Source organism: Pituophis catenifer, unplaced genomic scaffold (genome assembly GCF_029215685.1).
Source record: "Pituophis catenifer annectens isolate HBS135680 unplaced genomic scaffold, rPitCat1.0.hap2 SCAF_1, whole genome shotgun sequence".
Classification (NCBI taxonomy): domain Eukaryota; kingdom Metazoa; phylum Chordata; class Lepidosauria; order Squamata; family Colubridae; genus Pituophis; species Pituophis catenifer.
The window spans coordinates 102,965,884-102,985,212 of record NW_027256881.1 but is presented as its reverse complement, the minus strand read 5'-3'; the positions used below and the strand labels follow the sequence as shown (position 1 = coordinate 102,985,212).

The window sequence follows — 19,329 nt, the reverse complement described above, 5'->3', positions numbered from 1 at the left end:
AACTGCCTTTTTGCTTATAAGGCACTCAATACCCCCAAGTAGCAGAAACCATTATAGCTCTCAAAGGGACAAATTGCTCTACCTTGACTTCTTTTTTTTAAAAAAAGTAAAAAATCAACAAGCCATCTTTAAAAGAAATGACATTTTGACCCTTGCTAACTGTTATTGTCTTGGGATTTTTGCCCTATAGACTAGGGATGTCAAACTTGCGGCCAGCGGGCTGGATGTATCACGTGCTGGCCACCCCCACCCCCGGTTTAGCAAAGGGAAAAAAAGTTGTGATACGTCACATGACGATGTGACACCGCGAGTTTGACACCATTGCTATAGATTTTTGGTTTACTGTTACTGAAAGTCACAGAACTGAGTCACAAACATATCTCAGCACTAAGTCTTTATAACTCAACTCAAGGATCACTCTTGATTTCTGATATGATACCTGCTGAGCAGCCAAGTAATAGTATACAAAGAAGGGAGGTGGACTTAACATCAAATCAACTTTTATACTGGATTGATCCACAGAAGTCATTTGGAAGGCACTTCCAAAATATCCTTATGTACACAGAGATAGAGGATGAGATTGGGACTGTATCTCTTAAAATCCAGGAAATCATAGATGCTAATAATAGAGAACTTATGTAATTCAGGGTTGAATTGTTGGGTATTGTTGGCGGTCTCCCAGCAGTCTTTTATTGCCAGGCTAAACAGCATCATTATTGTGCATATTTTGTTATATAGCCTGGCAGCAACATTTTGCAGGAAGAGAAAAAAGAAAAAAAGCCCACAAAACACCAAAAACCCAATCATACATATACCAATACTTGTAATGGAAAAGTGGACACGTGACTGTAGCAAAATACAACATCCATCAGTGTCAGAGCACTTTGTTTTCAGTAAGAAAGTCCCATATTTAATAGCTGTGACTTTGGATTCAAGGTGAAACCCTCCTATCTATCCTGCTTTGGAACCTTTTGGAACAACTTAGGATGTAATGTAGGGGGTTTAGTACAATCCTTTATGAGTAAATCACTTCTAAAGTTTATGATGGATTAAGAATAGTAAATGTGAATTATAATATTATCAGAAATTTGAGTGTAAGCCCATTTTTGTTACCAGAGCAATGAGTCACTTATGCTAAGTGATCATTTAACCTTTCTGTCACATAACTTGTTTTTGTATAAAGCATTTCATTACTATGTCATTGTTATATCAGGCAGAATCAAAAATTCACTTAACTGCGAAGATTTTACAGCAATACATTATTAACTGCTTTCAGCTATAATTATATATTCTCAAATCAAATTTTGTAAGTGACTAAATGGGTTAAAGTATTGTAACACAGTAGCAGGTTGGCCTTTCAGTATCAAGACAATTTCCTTATTAAGTAAGAAGATTTCTCAAACATGATGAAATGTTTTATTATTACAATGATTAATTTTGAAGTTATATCATATTTTTAATGGGGCTAGTACATGGCTACAGTACATGTTTAACGTATGTTTAAAAATAACTGAATGGACATTGTCCCATTGTATTTAGAAGAGTTAACTTCTACGTTTAAAAATATCAATAGGTATCATGATAAACACCTATCACCATGTTTAGAATATACTTATTCAAATAGATCTTCCTGAACTATTTCATTGCAAGGATACATTTTAAAACCATCACATCCTTCAAACAGACTCAGCTATTATTTAAAAAAACAACAACGGGGGAGAATACTATCATTGTGTATTACTCATTTGTGAGTCATACAGCAATCACAGCTTCATAAAAATGTAAATGTACAATTATGATATTTGCCTCTCAAAAGTTTCTTAAGTTCAGAGCTTTGCTTTAACTAATATGAATAATGTACAGCTCTCCACAATTATAATAGTGCTATCTTCTTCTATCATGGATTATATTCTGTTGTTGTTGTTGTTGAAATATATAACTTAAATAATCTTACCTAGAACATCTTTTCCATGCTCAGGAATCAGCACTTTCCATTTGGATTCCTCAGGTTCAGTAAAATCAATGTTAATTAATCGATAGTTTGGAGCATGTCGGTTTGTCTTGAAGGTGAATATTGTTCCCTCATTGGTGACATACTCATATTCTGCATCAAAGTTGTCTATCAGTTTCACCCATTGCAAAAGACCTACATTAAGATAATGAAGAAATTTACTCTAAGAGATATATGCAAAGTTGGTAAATTACCATATAAAATGTCTTTTACACCCCATATGAAGTTATTTACAAGTGCCATAACTGCAAGTTATTCCTGAGGAAAGGTACAATTGAATTATGAAGATTTTATTGATTATGAAATCAGGATTCCATATTCATAGCAGAATGGTTAAATGTACAGTATTAATATCAGAGCAAGGTCAAGAGAAAAACATCTCATTGTTTCAAATGACGTCACTTTGGATAGGCAGGTTTTCTTTTCAATTCAATTTTTTAAGATGATTATAGCAAGTCTTAAGTCTTACACCTAGATTTAAATAGGGTAAGCCACATTATGATCAATACTTGTTATTCCCAAAATGAATATCAAATCACAGTTTGAAGAACTGTTTTGGGTCCATCTGAGGCTTCAAATATTCTTGATGAATTTTATTTCTTCAATCCTACTTAAAACTTCTCTAATTCCTTGAACTGTAATGTTGAGCAAAGTATTGAAATCTCTGAACATTCTAATTAACACAAGTTCTCATACTGTAAAATTTATTTACATTTGCTCAGATATCTATAAAATTATATTGCATCGTTCACTTGTGTGGCAAATGTTACAATCAGCCGGATAGAAGGTAAAGGTAAAGGTTCCCCTCGCACATACGTGCTAGTCGTTCCCGACTCTAGGGGACGGTGCTCATCTCCATTTCTAAACCGAAGAGCCAGCACTGTCTGATGACAATTCCGTGGTCATGTGGCCGGCATGACTAAACACCGAAGGTGCACGGAATGCTGTTACCTTCCCACCAAGGTGGTCCCTATTTTTATACTTGCATTTTTACATGCTTTTGAACTGCTAGGTTGGCAGAAGCTGGGGCAAATAACGGGAGCTCACACTGTTACGCGGCGCTAGGGATTTGAACCACCAAACTGCCGACCTTTCTGATTGACAAGCTAAGCATCTTAGTCACTGAGCCACCACATCCCCTCAGCCAGACATATGCAAGCCTAAACATGTATGAAAGATAGAATAAGCCCAGCAAAGCTAAACCATCCATCACCCAATATTCCACTGCAAATTAATAAATATGGAACATGTAAATTAGTACAAATACATGCAAATATGTCAAAGCAATCATCAGTTTAAAACTGTCAATCAGCCTTTTACAAAACTCATCAAGACATGCATGACAGCAAATTCCTTAATTATTTCAAACTGCTTGGATAAGAAAGCCAATGTTTAAACTGGAGAATTATGATTCCACTCAGATGATCATCCAAAAAATGATGTTGTGAAGCAGAAATGAGTATATGCTTGTTTATTATCTCTTTCATTCTTCTACACTCAAGAATCATTATTTTCACATTTATGTACATTACCAAACTCTTCCAGCGCAGCCCATAATACAATTTCAATTTACACCAAGACAATATGCAGTTATTCGGCTGTAGATAGATTTCCAACATGTCTAATATCAGTACATTTTATTTGCTTCTTTAAAATCTTACTAAATTTTGCTAATTGAAATAATTCATTGTCTCAAGCAATGGCTTCAGATGTCACCATTTCTATTGTCTCTTCCAGTGTTAAATCCAACATAATTTAATGTAACTGAACAATGTAAGATTCAGAACATTTAAAAGTATTTCCTCACATAGCATACTGCTAAACTAGGGAAGTCAATCACACAAGTTGCCATGACTTGGACAGTCTTTACAGAGGACAAGTCATGAAGAATATAGCAATATGCCAATTGTTAAGGAACATATTTTATAGGATATCATCACTCTCCTATCCATATTTTACACATCTTTTCTTACCTGAAGAGATTAACCTCTGTATAACTTAAAATAATGAACTAGATGGGACAATCATCTGATCTAGTAAGGTTTTCTATATTGGCTTTTGACTAGCTGCCCTCTATAGAAATAAAACCCTAGCCTAAATAAATTACTAGACTGATGAAGTAGAATGTCCTTATGTTAATAACCTGAAATAGTTGAAGTGAACTACAGTATATTGTAATGATCAGGACATTCAATTACAACAACAGCAATATGGAAATAATGGATTGCACTATGATGGTAGAGCTATTTCAAAAGCATTCATTGCAGACTCTTGGTCCAATCCCAGCTATGTTAAAATCTTGTGTTTCAATTTCAAAGTTTATCAGAATAGATCTACAGAGTTAAATATCTTTAAAATTGTTTGTATTTGGGAAGATTAAGGAAATCTTTATATTCTTCTCCCTGTTTATCATATTGTATATCTGAACTCAGATAGAAATTCCAACTTTGAACTGGTATGCTAAAAGATGCCATGAGTGTTAGTGACCAATCACAGAAAGAAGGAATATACTGAAACACTGTATAGTAGAAATGTCAACATCCAATATCTTAGATCCTTACTTTCAAGAAGTTTGTACTTAGTTCTAGAAGATGAAATTAGATTGGTGCTCTGGTCATTACAGGAAGCCTATAGGAACTGATGGAAAACCTACAGAAGTATTGGAAGCTACAGAAAAAGAATCAGTAAAAAGTCTAACTAAGCTATGCCAGCAAATCTGGAAAACAACACAGTGGCAAACAGATTGGAAGAGGTCAATCTACATTCCAATATAAAAAAAAAGGAGATTTAAGAGAGTGCGCAAATTATTGTCCAATAACCTTAATTTCATATGCCAGAAAAATAATGCTTAAGATCATCCAACACAGATTGGAGCCCTACATGGAAAAAAAGATGTGAGATGTTCAAGTTGGCTTTAGAAAAACTGAGGAACATGAGACATTATTTCTGATACGCGCTGCTAATTCAGAAAATCACAGAGTATGAAAAAAGTTTCTCTGATTACGGAAAGGCTTGTGATTGTGATCACAACAAATTGTGGCATCTGTTTTAAAAAATGGAACATCTAACTGTGCTCATGAGAAGCCTATATGCAAGTGAGGAAACCATAGTATATGCAGAAAATGGAGAAACAGCCTGGCTCCAGGCTGGCAAAGCAGTAAGACAAAGCTGTATAGGCTTTCCTTATTTATTCAACCTATATATTGAATGTATATTGAGCAAATGGTGGCCTAGTGGTGAAGCTTCCTCAAACGGGTCAGCAAATGAGATCTATAGGATTTCCATCTTTTCAATGTTCCTTAATGAAACTGTACCTTTTCCAAGGCTATCCATAGAATATAGAACATAGAATAATAGGTTAGAAGGGACTTCAGAGATCTTCTATTGACCATGGCAGAAGATCCTATACCATTTGGGACTTTCATTGGGCTTGATGGGATGGATATACGTGATCACAGAAAGAATAAAAGAATAACAGAACAGAATAGAGTTGGAAGGACTCCGGAGGTCCTCCAATCCAATCTGCCATCCAAGCAAGAGAACTTATACCATTTCAGACAATTGGCTGACCAATCTCTTCTTAAAAACTTCCAGTGTGTTTGAGTTTGCGGCAATCCAACCAGCATACAAGAAAATAATTCAGCAGGATTCATTTATAGAAGAAACCTGTTTATACCTGTATACAAAATATAAAACATGATGCATGTATACAATACAGCCCATGCAGCTCTTGTAACGTGGTAGCAAATACAAGGACAAGAAGCAGAATCCAGAACCAGAAATCACAGAAGCAATATTCTCCCATGGCTCACAACAGATCCTGTTTCTTAGTCACCAAACAGTTCCCATTGGTTGACTTGTTGTTATGGCTATCCCAGCTCATAATTTCTTATACACTGACACAGTGATGGAGCACCCAGAACTTCTGAAGGCAAGCTATTCCACTGGTTAATTGTTCTCACTGTCAGGAAATTTCTCCTTAGCTGTAAGTTGCTTCTCTATTTGAGTTAAGTAGGTAGCCATAAGTGCTGCTACTTCGACTGTGTACTAGAATGTATCAGCATTACACATTTCTGCTTCTGCTAAGCAAAAAGGAACACAGTGGGGAATCTTGGAGAAAGAGAAGGACAATCTTTCACAGAATTAAGCAGAGAGAGCGCATTATTAAACAGCAGAAATGGTTTCCCAGGTAACATCAAAATTTGCCAAAATACTGTTTCAATGTAGTGATAAAGAAACCAAGACACTATCAATGTGTCAATAGAAACTGAATAGAAATCCAAGAGACTGTCAGTAATCAAACAGAATGAGCATTCACTGGAAGGATAACAAGAGGGAAAACAGCTTGTATTGTATTACCCAACATACAACATGAACACCAAGGTGTAGAAATTGCCCATCTAGGAATAGCAACTATTGCTAAAAATATATCATAAAAACAGTAAAGATACAGCTATCAGATTTGTTCAGAGGAAGTAGAAAAGGGCATTTACAGAATGCCTAAAATTAGTTCAACTGTTTGTGCAGCTATATTATTCCAAGCTGCCGCTGATACAATCCTTTCTCCTTGATATCCATTTTTTAAAAACTTGAGCAGATGCTGTTTGATATACTTTACAGGCAGCAATATGGGCACCAATATGCCCCCAAACATTCCTTGTATTTACCTGTCAGGCTTTTCACTTCAGCTGATATAATTTTTTGAAATAATGCTCTAAGAAAAGTCTCTTTTCTTAAAATTAGGTTTCTTAAAACCTAATTTAAGAAAATCTTAAAATTTTCTTAAAGTTAGGTTTTTGACAGGTATTTATTGCCATGGAAGACAGTCTTAGTAACATGCAATTACTTGCATGTAATTGCATTTGTAAAATTTAAGTTATTAAGTTATATAAATATAAAACATAGGTTATATGCTGTAAGTTATTAATTTTGCTTTAAGAGCTTTCCTAGTAATTAATAGGTATCCTGGCCATTCCGACACCATTTATCTTCAGTGGCTGCTTAAAGACGAATGGATCATAGTCATAGCGCAGGTAACTAGATTCTGTACAGCAGCACCAAGAATTAGTTGGAACCTGATGAATAAACCATTATAGCTATTTTACATAATTAATTCACCAAATATTTTGATATCATTTGGTTGCATTTTAGTACCTAATGACTATAGGCATTCACAATTTCAGGACTAATATATTATATAGCTTAGACCACAGGTGTCAAACTCGCGGCGTCATGTTGCTGTCACGTGACATTTCACGATGTTTTCCCCATTTGTGAAGGTAGGGTTGGCATGGCCTGCGGGCCGCCAGTTTGACACTCCTAGCTTAGGCTATATTCTTGTGTACATGCAACTGACAGATAGGCTACCAAATTATGATTTTAACATAGTTTTTTTTTTGTTATTTGTTATTACTCTATTCTAGAACTTTACTTTTAACTTGAGTTGTATATTTGAATATTTTTGAATATTCAAAACTCTCAACTCTTTGAATATTTTTAATTGCACTGGTCTTTGACTGTAATAAACATTTTGAGTGACTGCTGTAAAGAGCTAATAGAAGTTCATCTAAACTGTAACCTTAAGGGGACCTATTTCTAACTTTTTAAATCAGACATAATAAGTTAATTTGATTCTTTATTCAACTATTACAAAAAGATGACTATGCCACAGTCCACCAAGCCATGTGACTTCCTATTAAGATTATACTTTTAATTTGAAAAACCCACAAGAAAAAAAGAGGCACCCTACAACAGCTTGCATGCACAACAGGCAAGACTAAGATTTTCAGAATCTTGAGAATAAAAGCTTATCGCACCAGAGAGGGAAACTGTAAAGAGGACAAATACATTAAAACTTGAGAGCCAGTTTTCCTAGCAAGCAGTCAAGTGCATGACATATAGAAATGAACCTTATTTTATTCTGAGTTTTGAAGCCCTATTTCAAAAACAGACAGCTTGAGAAATGACAAGAATATTAGGCTACATCCTCTTCCCGCATGTTTCCCTTATGAAGTCCATTTGTTAAGGTTGGAACTGTACTCGGAATGAAAGCAAATTAATCTTCCAGAACCGCTAGTATGTAATTAAGGCTCGGTGGTTATATATCACACATCATGCACCAACAGACTGTGAGTGTCTTTTCAATTTAGTCTGCAAGTGCACTTTTCGCCATGTGGTTTTATCAGTTCAATAAGGAATGTAACTAAGTTCACAAGATGAAATAGCAGAGTACAATGCAATAATAATTATGATGCCATTCTTCCATTATCTCTAGCCACATGCTGCCTGAAAAAGGAAGCTGTATTCCAACAGATATTTGAAGGTCATCATGGGAAAAGCTATTCTATATGTTACCACCATGAACAGAGCACAGGTAATTTCTATGAAGAGAAAGTAAATATATTTATATTTTAAATCCAGATTAAAATTCAATTTTGGAATCATAACTCATTTATATAACAATCGCAGTGCTGTAGTTCAATGAAAGTAATATGACTATAGATGTGTGAATCCTGTACAGTTGTAGTCCATTAAGAAAGTTTTTTCCCCTTTCATATTCCCAGGCATCACATCAGTCTTGATTTTGCGGGACATGTATAACAAAGGAAATTCTCCACTGCTAGCCCATTTTCAAGAACATAGCTTATTTCTGATAGAAAAAGAAATAAGAGATATACTGTTTCTTAAATTTTGAGCATAAAGGCTATTCAGGCAGTCCTCAACAGTTCATTTAGTGATTGTTCAATATTACAACGGCACTGAAAAAAAGTGACTTATGACCATTTTTCACACTTATGACCATTGCAGCATCCCCACAGTCACGTGATTTACATTAGGATGCTTGACAACTGACTCACATTTATGACCATTGCAGTGTCCTGGAGTCATGTGATCTCCTTTGGAAGGAAAGGAGGATCTTGGGAAATCAGATTCATTTAACAACCAGGTTACAAATTTAAGAACTACAGTAGTTCACTTAACAAATGTGGCAAGAAAAGTCATAAAATGGGGCAAAACTCACTTAACAAATTTCTCACTTAGCAACCATAAATTTGGGGCTCAGTTGTGGACCTATACAGGAAATCCAATTTAATAGACTAGGGAGGAAGAGATTAGATCTGAATGTCCATTCAACATGAATAGGATCTTTTGCATACAGTATATAACATTGCATTATGTATGAGTTAAACAGTAAATGGACTTCGTCTATTACTTCCAATTTCTACTACATCAAAGATGAAGATATAATTATGTTATTAAGATATTTTTCCAGTTATTTATATGTTTTGAATGCCGATTTGCAATATAATAAATGGTTGCTATAGGTCAGTTACATTTGTACTGATTCAAGCATTGAAATCAAGCAAGCAACTAGGGTGGATAAAAATCAATGATTTTTTTTAAAAAAATCAAAAAAATCGATTTTTTTTAAATTTGATTTATATGCCGCCCTTCTCCGGAGACTCAGGGTGGCTTACAGTGCGTTAAGCAATAGCCTTCATACTTTTGTATATTTTATACAAAGTCAGCTTATTGCCCCCACAAACTGGGTCCTCATTTTACCTACCTTAGAAAGGATGGAAGGCTGAGTCAACCTTGAGCCTGGTGAGATTTGAATTTACCTTAATTGCAGACAGCTGGTGTTAAATTACAATGCCTTGTCTGCAGAGCTATCCAAATCAAATCTTATTTGATTTAAATCGGATTTTTTTTATTTAAATCAGATTTTTTTTTTTATTGAATTTATTTTAATAAAAAACTTTTGGGGTAAAAATCTATCGTAAGATAATTTTCTATTTAAGATACATAAATAATTTAGTTTATTCAGCATGAAATGGAGCTTAGTTATGTAGCACAAGGCTGTATATTCTGCAACACTGGGACTATCGGTGAGTCAACAGCGGGTCAAAGGAGTAGCAGAGATGACAGTTGCTCTTTAAAAATTATGATTTAAATCGAATTGATTTAAATCGTCTTTTTACTAGTGATTTAAATCATGATTTAAATTGACACGATTTAAATCAAATCCACCCTGCAAGCAACTAAGCAAAGGTTTGGCAAATCTAAAAAGGAGTGATCTTACCTGTTATATTACTTGATTCCTTCTGTAGTTTACAGTACCACAATCTGTTCACTGGATCACATCCCTCCCGTATAGAAAGCAAAGCATATTGCCCGTCATCAGATACCTAAGCATCACCAAAATTAAAGCAATGTCAATAAGAGAAAAAAAAATACCACCAGCAAATAATAACAACAACAACAAAAACAACAATATTGCAACCTGGCCATCAAAACTTACCGGCTATGGATGAAACATGTAACAGTGATACCCATTGTCATCGGGACACTTGGTACCATGTCCAAGAATTTTACAAAACACTTCAACAAATTGCAGCTTCCTGCAATAACACCAGTGGAACTGCAAAAAACTGTTACTCGGAACATCATATATTTTAAGAAGGTACTTGGTTGATACCTAGGATTTGCAGCAACTTGCATCAACCATTAGCACTAGTCATTAGCACCAGTCAAACTGAGTTTCATGTTTAATGAATAAAAGAGATAATAATCATCATATATATATATAATAATCATAGATAGATAGATAGATAGATAGATGATAGCTATATTAACAACAAGAAAAAGGTCTGGGAGCACTAGCTTGTTTCAGACACAGAAAAAGTCAAAACACGATACTTGTCTTTGGTAACATTGTGTCAGAAGGTTACAACATTTACTGAAGCCCTGGGACAAACAAATGTCACTTGCAATGGGATATTAGAACTGGCAACATCCAATTTAATTTGCAGAAGAAGTCAGTGCCACATAAGACTCTATCTCTCTGAATAAAATCATGACTCAAAGTAGCAAATAGATTCTACTGAGAGCTAGAAGAAATATACTAAGACCATTATTTCAGCTAATCTAGCATAATCGACTGGCTGGGTCCACATGTGACATTAAGCCATAACGTGGTTTATCTGAATTTGTGTTGGTGTGCTCAATTGCTATTTCTTCAGCAACTTAATCATGTGTAATACAGTATGTCATCCCAGTCCCTGTGTGGTCTTGGGCTCTCCAGAATTTCTTATCTGAATTTGGAACCTTCTGCAAGTAGTTTTAAAAGTGCTGAAAGCATCTAATATCCCCAAGGTAAAGTTCATACTGAATATTAATTCTAAGCTCACAATGCTTTCAGTTTATCAAAGCAAAATTGGTCTTTGAAAACATTTCACTTTTGTTCAAGAATCCCCATTGCGCATTCCTCACTGTTCCCTGCTAAACTGGGGAAGAGTGGATAACACTTTGCTTAGTGAGATTCCCAAAACACACTCTTAATGTAATTCTACAATGTAGAAATTCAGGCGGAATGACAATTAAGTCTCTTTATTGCTACATCTTTTCATCAATTCATTTGAGAGCACGAAGGAATTTAAGAGTATCAAGAGAAAACATTGTTGACTCTATGTGGAAAAACCCATCTGCAGATATTTTTATGCAAGATAAACAAAGAATGGGCATTATTGGCCCTTATGCATATATGCTTTCGCAGACACTTCCCTCCACCTCACTTGTTTGAATAGTGAGAAGCAATGGCATTTGTCCCACATTTTTGCATTGCCTTACTATGGGTTGGGAAAACTTTCACATGGGATGAATTTTTGAGGTCCTCCCAAGGATGCATTGCCAAAACTTGCCTGCACATTACAAGTAGTCCTTGACTTACAATCTTTCATTTAGTGACCATTCGAAGTTACAAAGGCACTGAAAAAAGTGAGTTATGACCATTTTTCACACATATAACCACTGCAGCATTCCCTTGGTCACATGAGCCATTCAGACGCTTGGCAACTGGGGTCATATTTATGACAATTGTAGCATCCTGGGATCATGTGATCACCTTTTGCGACCTTCTGACAAGCAAGGTCAATGAGAAAGCCAGATTCACATTACAACCGTGTTTCTAATTTAACAGCTGCAGCGATTCGCTTAAGGATTGTGGCAAGACAGATTGTAAAATGGGGCAAAACTCACTTAACAACTATCTCGCTTAGCAACAGAAATTTAGGGCTCAATTGTGATCATAAATTGAGGACTACCTGTATCAATTTCCAGCCGCACAGGGTTTTTTTTTCTTTTATTAAAGAAAAAAGAGATGCAATAAAAATGGACTGAAATTTTCAGCCTGCCTCACCAGTAATATCAGGTCATTATTTAGTCAGGACATAATCAGGACATTCAGTCTTCAGAGCCAAATTTTAAATGGAAAATAAAAGGCTCCCTATTTCTAACTTGGTACATATATTCTGCCAAAGTTATAAAATTTATAACCAGATACATTTTTAATGAAGTTCATTTTTATTGTCATCAATGTACCTCTAGTGTTACTTAAAAGTTTGTGAACCCCTTTGAATTTAGATCATATCCACCAGCAAATAAATAAATATATGTAATATTTATGACTCATTTGTTTAATGGGTTTTATTTATTTATTGTGTAATATTTGTAACTCCTTTGGTTCTATTTATTTATTTAACATATCATATTTAGAAGTGGCCCATCTCAGTGGTGAAATCCAATTTTTTTTACTACCGGTTCTGTGGGCGTGGCTTGGTGAGCGTGGCTTGGTGGGCGAGGCAGGGGAAGGATACTGCAAAATCTCCATTCCCTCCCCACTCCTGGGAGAAGGATATTGCACAATCTCCATTCCCACCCCACTCTGGGGCCAGTCAGAGGTGGTATTTGCTGGTTTTCAGAACTTCTCAAACTTTCCACTGCCAGTTCCCCAAACTGCTCAAAATTTCTGCTATCAGTTCTCCAGAACCTGTCAGAACCTGCTGGATTTCACCCCTGGCCCATCTCCCTCATAGAATGACTCTAATGGGTTTATCTTTTAGGATTTGAGAGAGGAGATTATGCTTTAGATCATATTTATACAGAATTATTTAAAATTAATTTTCAAAACTTTTAAGCGCCACTGAATGCCAATAGGAAGCAAAGATAATTAGCAAATAGTTTTGCAAAATCTGTGATGATAAGGTACAGGCTCAAAAATGAACCTCAAGGTATATTCCATCATCCAAGTACAGCCCCATAAATATTCTGAACTGCAGGTAGAGAGGATAGCAGCTGAGTGTTCTGTACATAAAAGCCTCTGGGTTTAAATGAACAGGAACTATCAAAAGGCAAAATTATTCTGTTGATATGCAGGTTATTTTCATTAAAATGCCTCCCCCCACCCTTCCAGGACAGATTCAAGTTTTCAAACTGGTCTTCCATTTGGAAGGAAAAAACTAAGCCTATTCTAGAAAATAAGATTTTTTTAAATTAAAAACACTGAGGGGAAAAAATAGGACACTGGGGTTTTTCTATTGATTTTCCATCAAAATCCTAACTACGACTAATCCTGCTTAGCATTGTTTTGAGATCAACCAAAGTCAGATTAGTACTGTCCCATTTTCTTTGAGCCTATTCCACAATAAGATCCAAAACAAAATTTTTATAAGTTTTCTAGCCCTGTGTGTGGAGTCCTACTAAATATGATTCTGTTTACTCAATCATCTAAAGAGGGCTTGTTAAAGATTCCAGCCCAAAATGTAGATCAGGATTTTTTTTGTCATAGCCATTGTTCCATGAAACATCTTCCCCTCAAAAATATACATGGCACCTGATCTTCTGGCATTTTGGAAGGGGCTTAAGACCATTCTTCTTTAGTGGACCTTAAGTCCAGAATGAGGATTTTGATCTGCTATTTAGTTTTTTTTAATGTAATATTATGTTGGTTTCAATCTCTCTACCTAGAGACTCAAGGGTTAGCCTATAAATACATGTTCCATATCTTGTTTTCCTCAAGTCTTAATTTTCCCAATACTTGGTTTCTTTCCAAGGATTTTAGTTCACTGATCCTGACTGCTTCCTTTATCTGCTGTTACCCTGTCTAGCTTCCATGCCTTCTTTAGGCTGATTTCTCATCCATCCTGTTATCTCAACAGTGCTACAATTCAATTGGTCCAAGAACGCATGTGTGAGATTTTACGTTCCAGCACAACTGTTCTATTTCCTCTTCTGGAAGATTGCCTGAAGAGATAACCAGTCTGTCTGTTTTTAACTCTCCAGAATTCAAAACATTAATGAAAATCTAATGCATCACGTCTCCTGTTACTGTACAATCCCATCCCTGAGATTTCAACCACTACTGTTCTTAAGTGCTTTATAATCTCATTACATTAGCTCTATCTGCACTATTTTATTGAAAAGTTTCACCTAAACTATTCCTTTGTCCTTTACGACAAATGCTTCTAGATACAGAAATAAGGCTTTTATAATAAAAACATTTAAGAAAAGCACACTCATTGAAAGTTGGATGCTTTTCTTGAGTTACTTGAAGAGGGACCAGGATAGAAGAAGAAATATTTATAGAGTAATCTAATCACTCCAATTTTATATATTATATTTGTCCAATAAGTTGAACTTCTCTATAACAATAGCAAGTATAAGACAAGTCCATTTAAAATCACCATGGCTTTTTGCTTCACCTGAATCATACCATTTACTAGCGCCACCTTCTGGGACGTATTTCAAACTCATTTCTATTTCCAATCAAATATACTTGCTTCCAGCTAGAACTGATACAGTTGAGGAAAAGATACGGAGGAGCAGAGATCAGTTAAAAGTGTAAAACCAAGTTGAGCTGGGCTGATCTTCATGAACATATAATCTTAGTGTTGCTGACTGCACCATAAATATTTTGACAAAGTTTTGTTCCAGGATGTTCTTTTCAACTTTCCAATCTAATCAGTCTTTTGGAATCCCAATATGGTAGTCCTCCATTCAAGTTCTGACTGGCTCTGGTGTTCTGGTGTTGCCAGCTGCTGAGCAACAGCTGTTTAGGAACCTTTGCCCTTATTTGTAAACTTTTAAAAAGAGAAAGGCATTATTACAAAAGGTAATTGTTAGGCTATTTTATTCTTTCCTACAAGGAAATCAAGACAGTGAATGTAGCTATTTCTTAACCATAATTTATTTTTCTCCTATAACAATCCTGTGAATTAGACTAAACTCAGAGATGATGGTTAGCATCATGGAGAGGGCGCGCAACTTGGGTGTTCTCCTGAATACACGGCTGTCTTTGGAAGATCATATGACGGCCGTGGCCAGGGGAGCTTTTTATCAGGTTCGCCTGATATGCCAGTTGCGTCCCTTTCTGGACCGGGATGCTCTGCACACGGTCACTCATGCCCTCATCACATCCCGTCTGGACTACTGTAATGCTCTCTACATGGGGCTCCCCTTGAAGAGCACTCGGAGGCTCCAACTGGTCCAGAATGTGGCTGCGTGGGTGATTATGGGGGCGACTCGTTGCACCCACGTAATACCTCTCCTGCGCGACCTGCACTGGCTCCCAGTGGTCTTCCGGGTGCGATTCAAGGTGTTGCTCACCACCTTTAAAGCGCTCCATGACTTAGGACCGGGGTATATACGAGACCGCTTTCTGCCGCCGACAGCCTCCCACCGGCCAATACTCTCCCACAGAGAGGGGCTCCTCAGAGTGCCATCGGCCAAACAATGTTGACTGGCGGCGCCCAGGGGAAGAGCCTTCTCTGTGGGGGCACCCTCTGGAACGAGCTGCCCCTTGATGTGCATATGATCCTCGACCTGAGCACCTTTCGCCGCGCCCGGGCTGGCTTGTTGAAACAAACGTGAATATGAATTTTAATGGGTGTATTTTAGTTTTTTAATTTGTGGGCCAAATTTTTGTATATTTGATTTTAATGGTTTTTAAATTTTGTAAATTTTATGTGTTTTAATATGGCTGTACACCGCCCTGAGTCTTTCGGGAGAAGGGCGGTATAGAAGTCTAATAAAAGTTAAAGTTAAAGCATGCTAAGCCAAAATGTGGCCCTGGCTGATACATAAGCCAATGAAAGTCACAGGGTCATTCAATAATGACAATGGCTTTAAAACTTTCATTTTACATATGAAAACATTACATTTCATGGAAATCTAAAAAGGCACAGATTGGAAGGAAGGAGAGATTACTGAAATGCAATGTATTTTTTCCTCCTCTTTTCACATGAGCCTGATTTCAAGACTATCTGGGCAAGTCCCTACAGTTTTCTTGGCTGGGTTTTTCAGAAATGGTTTGCCACTATCTACTCACTAAGGCTAAGACAAAATGTCTAGATCAAGATGGGAGTAAAATTTACAGATTCCAGGTTTCTGGCCTGATGCATTAAAAATTATATCAAACTGGCTTTGAAAGTAATTGTAGGTGATTCATTTTCTTAACTCTTTCCGAAGTTTATTAAATTCATAACATTTATCCATAGTTTTGTTTATTTACCCTTTTACATCTAGTATGTTATTCAACTTAACCAATAAAATAGGAGCTCTTGGGACAATTTTTTTTTTTTACTTCAATTAATATGGGCATCCATTTCAATTTTTATTCTCATCTGGTTCACAGTATGCAAAGGTTTTCAAACATCCTAAGAGTGTACTTAACATCACACACCTTATGTGGAATTAGCAACCATTTTTGCAATATTAATAGTCAAAATGTGTCAGGAAGAGAACAAATAATCAGGTTTGACAGAACGACAAAGCAAGTGTCTTTAATTAACAGCTAAGGCTGCAAGCGTAGGAACCACCTGCAGCTATATAATCAAAAGTTATTAATTCCTTCACATAAATATATACCTTTGCTGTGCAAGCTCCTGTTATTACATCAAATTTAATAAATTTAGCAAAATGAGACATCATTCTTCAATAATTTTTTCATTGATACCATGTTTCCCCGAAAATAAGACCCTGTGTTATATTTTTTTGAACCCTGAAATAAGTGCTTGGCCTTATTGTCATGTGCTCAAAAACCCGATTGGGTTTATTATCAGGGGATGTCTTATTTTGGGGGAAACAGGATAATATTTTGGAACTGAAGATCTAACCAGAAGACACTAAAGATATTCCCATTCTCTCAGACAGTAAATCCCACTGAATTTACATTTGACTTAAAAATGCTTAAAACTATATTAAAACTATACTTGTAAGTACACATTTCTCAGCCAACAAAATTGCTCTAAAAGCAATAAACCTCTGTGTAGGCCCCCAAACATAATTTTGGTTATGGTTTAGAGATTTTCAAGGACCATAGGCTAACAGTTATATGTAATTGGGGTAGTCCATTTATCAATCACAGATTACCTGAAGTAGAGCTCTGACAAATTTCAACATGGCAGAATTACACAGAAGAGTTTTTAAATCTGTCAAGAACTTCTAAAATCATGTAGAACTATGTGTTCTATTGATGAGCATATAACCTGGAATATTACACCAAGATACTTAAAACTCCTCATATATTCAGTCTCCTGTGCCTCTCACTCTACTCATCTTACTAGGTTTTTTTTTTTTGGCCAAGCCATCACTTTAGTCTTTTGAAACTAACCACTCATTTATCCCATAACAGTGATGGTTAACCTTTTCCAGACCGAGTGCCCAAAGCGTGTGTGTGTGAACCCCAAAAAATGCAATGTGCGTGTGGCCCCTGAACATGAGCCTCCGTGCATGCACACACACTCCCACATGCGCCCTGCCCCAGTGGTGAAATCTAAAATTTGTTACTACCGGTTCTGTGGGCGTGGCTTGGTGGGGGGGTGTAATGTGACTGGGTGGGCATGGCCAATTTTTTTTTTACTTTTAAAAATATTTTTTCTACAACTTCTTCAGTGAAGAGGTTGTAAAAAAAATGCTTTCAAAAGGCTCTGAGGATCCCAGCTGAGTTGCCTGATCGTCAGAGGGTTTTTAAAAAACCCTCTGCTGATCAGGCAACTCAGCTTGGATCGTCAGAACCATTTAAAAGAAAAAAAGCCTCTGATGATCGCGCGGCTCAGCTGGGCATGGGGGGGGGGCAGGGATTTTTTGCTACCAGTTCTCCGAACCACTCACCTCCATTGCTACTGGATCGGGCGATCCGGTCCGAACGGGGAGCATTTTACCCCTGTCCTGTCCACTGTGCTTGTGCGACAGAGAGCCGAAGACCAGCTGGCTGGAGGGAGGCATGTGCACATGTGTGGTGGAGCTGAGCTGGGCCAACAGCTCGTGTGCCCACAGAGAGGACTCTGCGTGCCACCTCTGGCACATGTGCCATAGGTTCGCCACTACTGTCCTATATTGCACTAAACATCGGAGGAGTCAGTTAAGGCCACCAGGAATTCTTGCATCATTGGTGTATAGCAAGAATAAAAGGTTAACATGTACAATTTTGGGAAGAACAAAGAATTATTCACATCATATTTGACTAATGCAAAGGAAACAAGAAACAGAGCCAATGTATTTGCCAAACAACAGCTGGGTCTCTAAACACAGTTTATTTTACTTTATCATCTACCAATATTCTAAGTTGATTGTTCAAAGACTACGTCATACCTCAACTCCACCCATCCATTTTGGCTCATGAGGAAATTCGGCACATAAAACATCTTTTGACTGGTCAGTTCCCAAGACATGATAGTAGAGTTTCTGGTGCAAATTGGTTGCTGTTTCAGTGCCTGTGGGAGAAACAGCATATTTGATTACATGTATGCAAGTTGTAGTTCAAAAACATCAATGATAAGAATTTGCAGCTCCTACAGAGTAAAAGTTGTTCAACTTGAAAGGTAGCAAATTATGTAATTCATAGAAATACCAGCCCTACTTGCCAAAAGGTTTTCTCTTGTCTACAGGGATAATTACATCACTACTTAAGTATAGTATCTCTACATTATTGCTTTTATTTAAAAGTAAGCTGCCATATTTCTTTTACTTACTTATTTATTTGTTAGGGAAGTGAAACATCATTTTGGCTGTAACTTAAAACCTCAGTGATTTCAGGAAATCAAGATGCGTTACTAAAGATGGTCAGGTAGAATGAAAAACTATAGGAATCAAGGAAGCTAAAGCACTGGAAGAGAAGACAGCCCAGGGAGGGAGGGAGGCAGCAGGCAAGCAGACTTTCTGAGTTACCCTTGAAGTTCAGAAACCTGTCTTGAACTAGATACAGTAGAGGTCCCCAAACCGGTTTCATGGAAGACTATTTTTTCAGAGACTGTGTGTGAGAGGGAGGATGAGTGTACAACCTAGATCCATACATGTGCAGTTTACAGAAGTATTCATGCTCCTCTGAGAATCTAATGCCTGATGATCTGAGGTGGAGCTGAGGCAGTGATTGTAGCACTGGGGAGCAATTGCAGGTACATATGAAGCTTCACTTGTTTGCCCATCGCTCACCTCCAGCTGTGAGGCCCGGTTCCTAACCAGTCCAGGCCCAGGGTCTGGGG

At 36.8% G+C, this 19,329-nt stretch overlaps 1 protein-coding gene across 1 annotated transcript in view; it reads right to left on the bottom strand.

The window, feature by feature from the left end:
* PREP (prolyl endopeptidase) overlaps nt 1–19,329 on the bottom strand; it is a 59,212-nt gene that overhangs the window by 28,987 nt on the left and 10,896 nt on the right. Inside the window, exons 6-8 of the mRNA XM_070953717.1 lie at nt 18,440–18,561; nt 10,095–10,200; nt 1,955–2,146 (exon numbers count right to left, since the gene is read on the bottom strand). Of these exons, the coding sequence (XP_070809818.1) occupies nt 1,955–2,146; nt 10,095–10,200; nt 18,440–18,561 (420 nt within the window). The remainder of the gene's footprint in view (nt 1–1,954; nt 2,147–10,094; nt 10,201–18,439; nt 18,562–19,329) is intronic.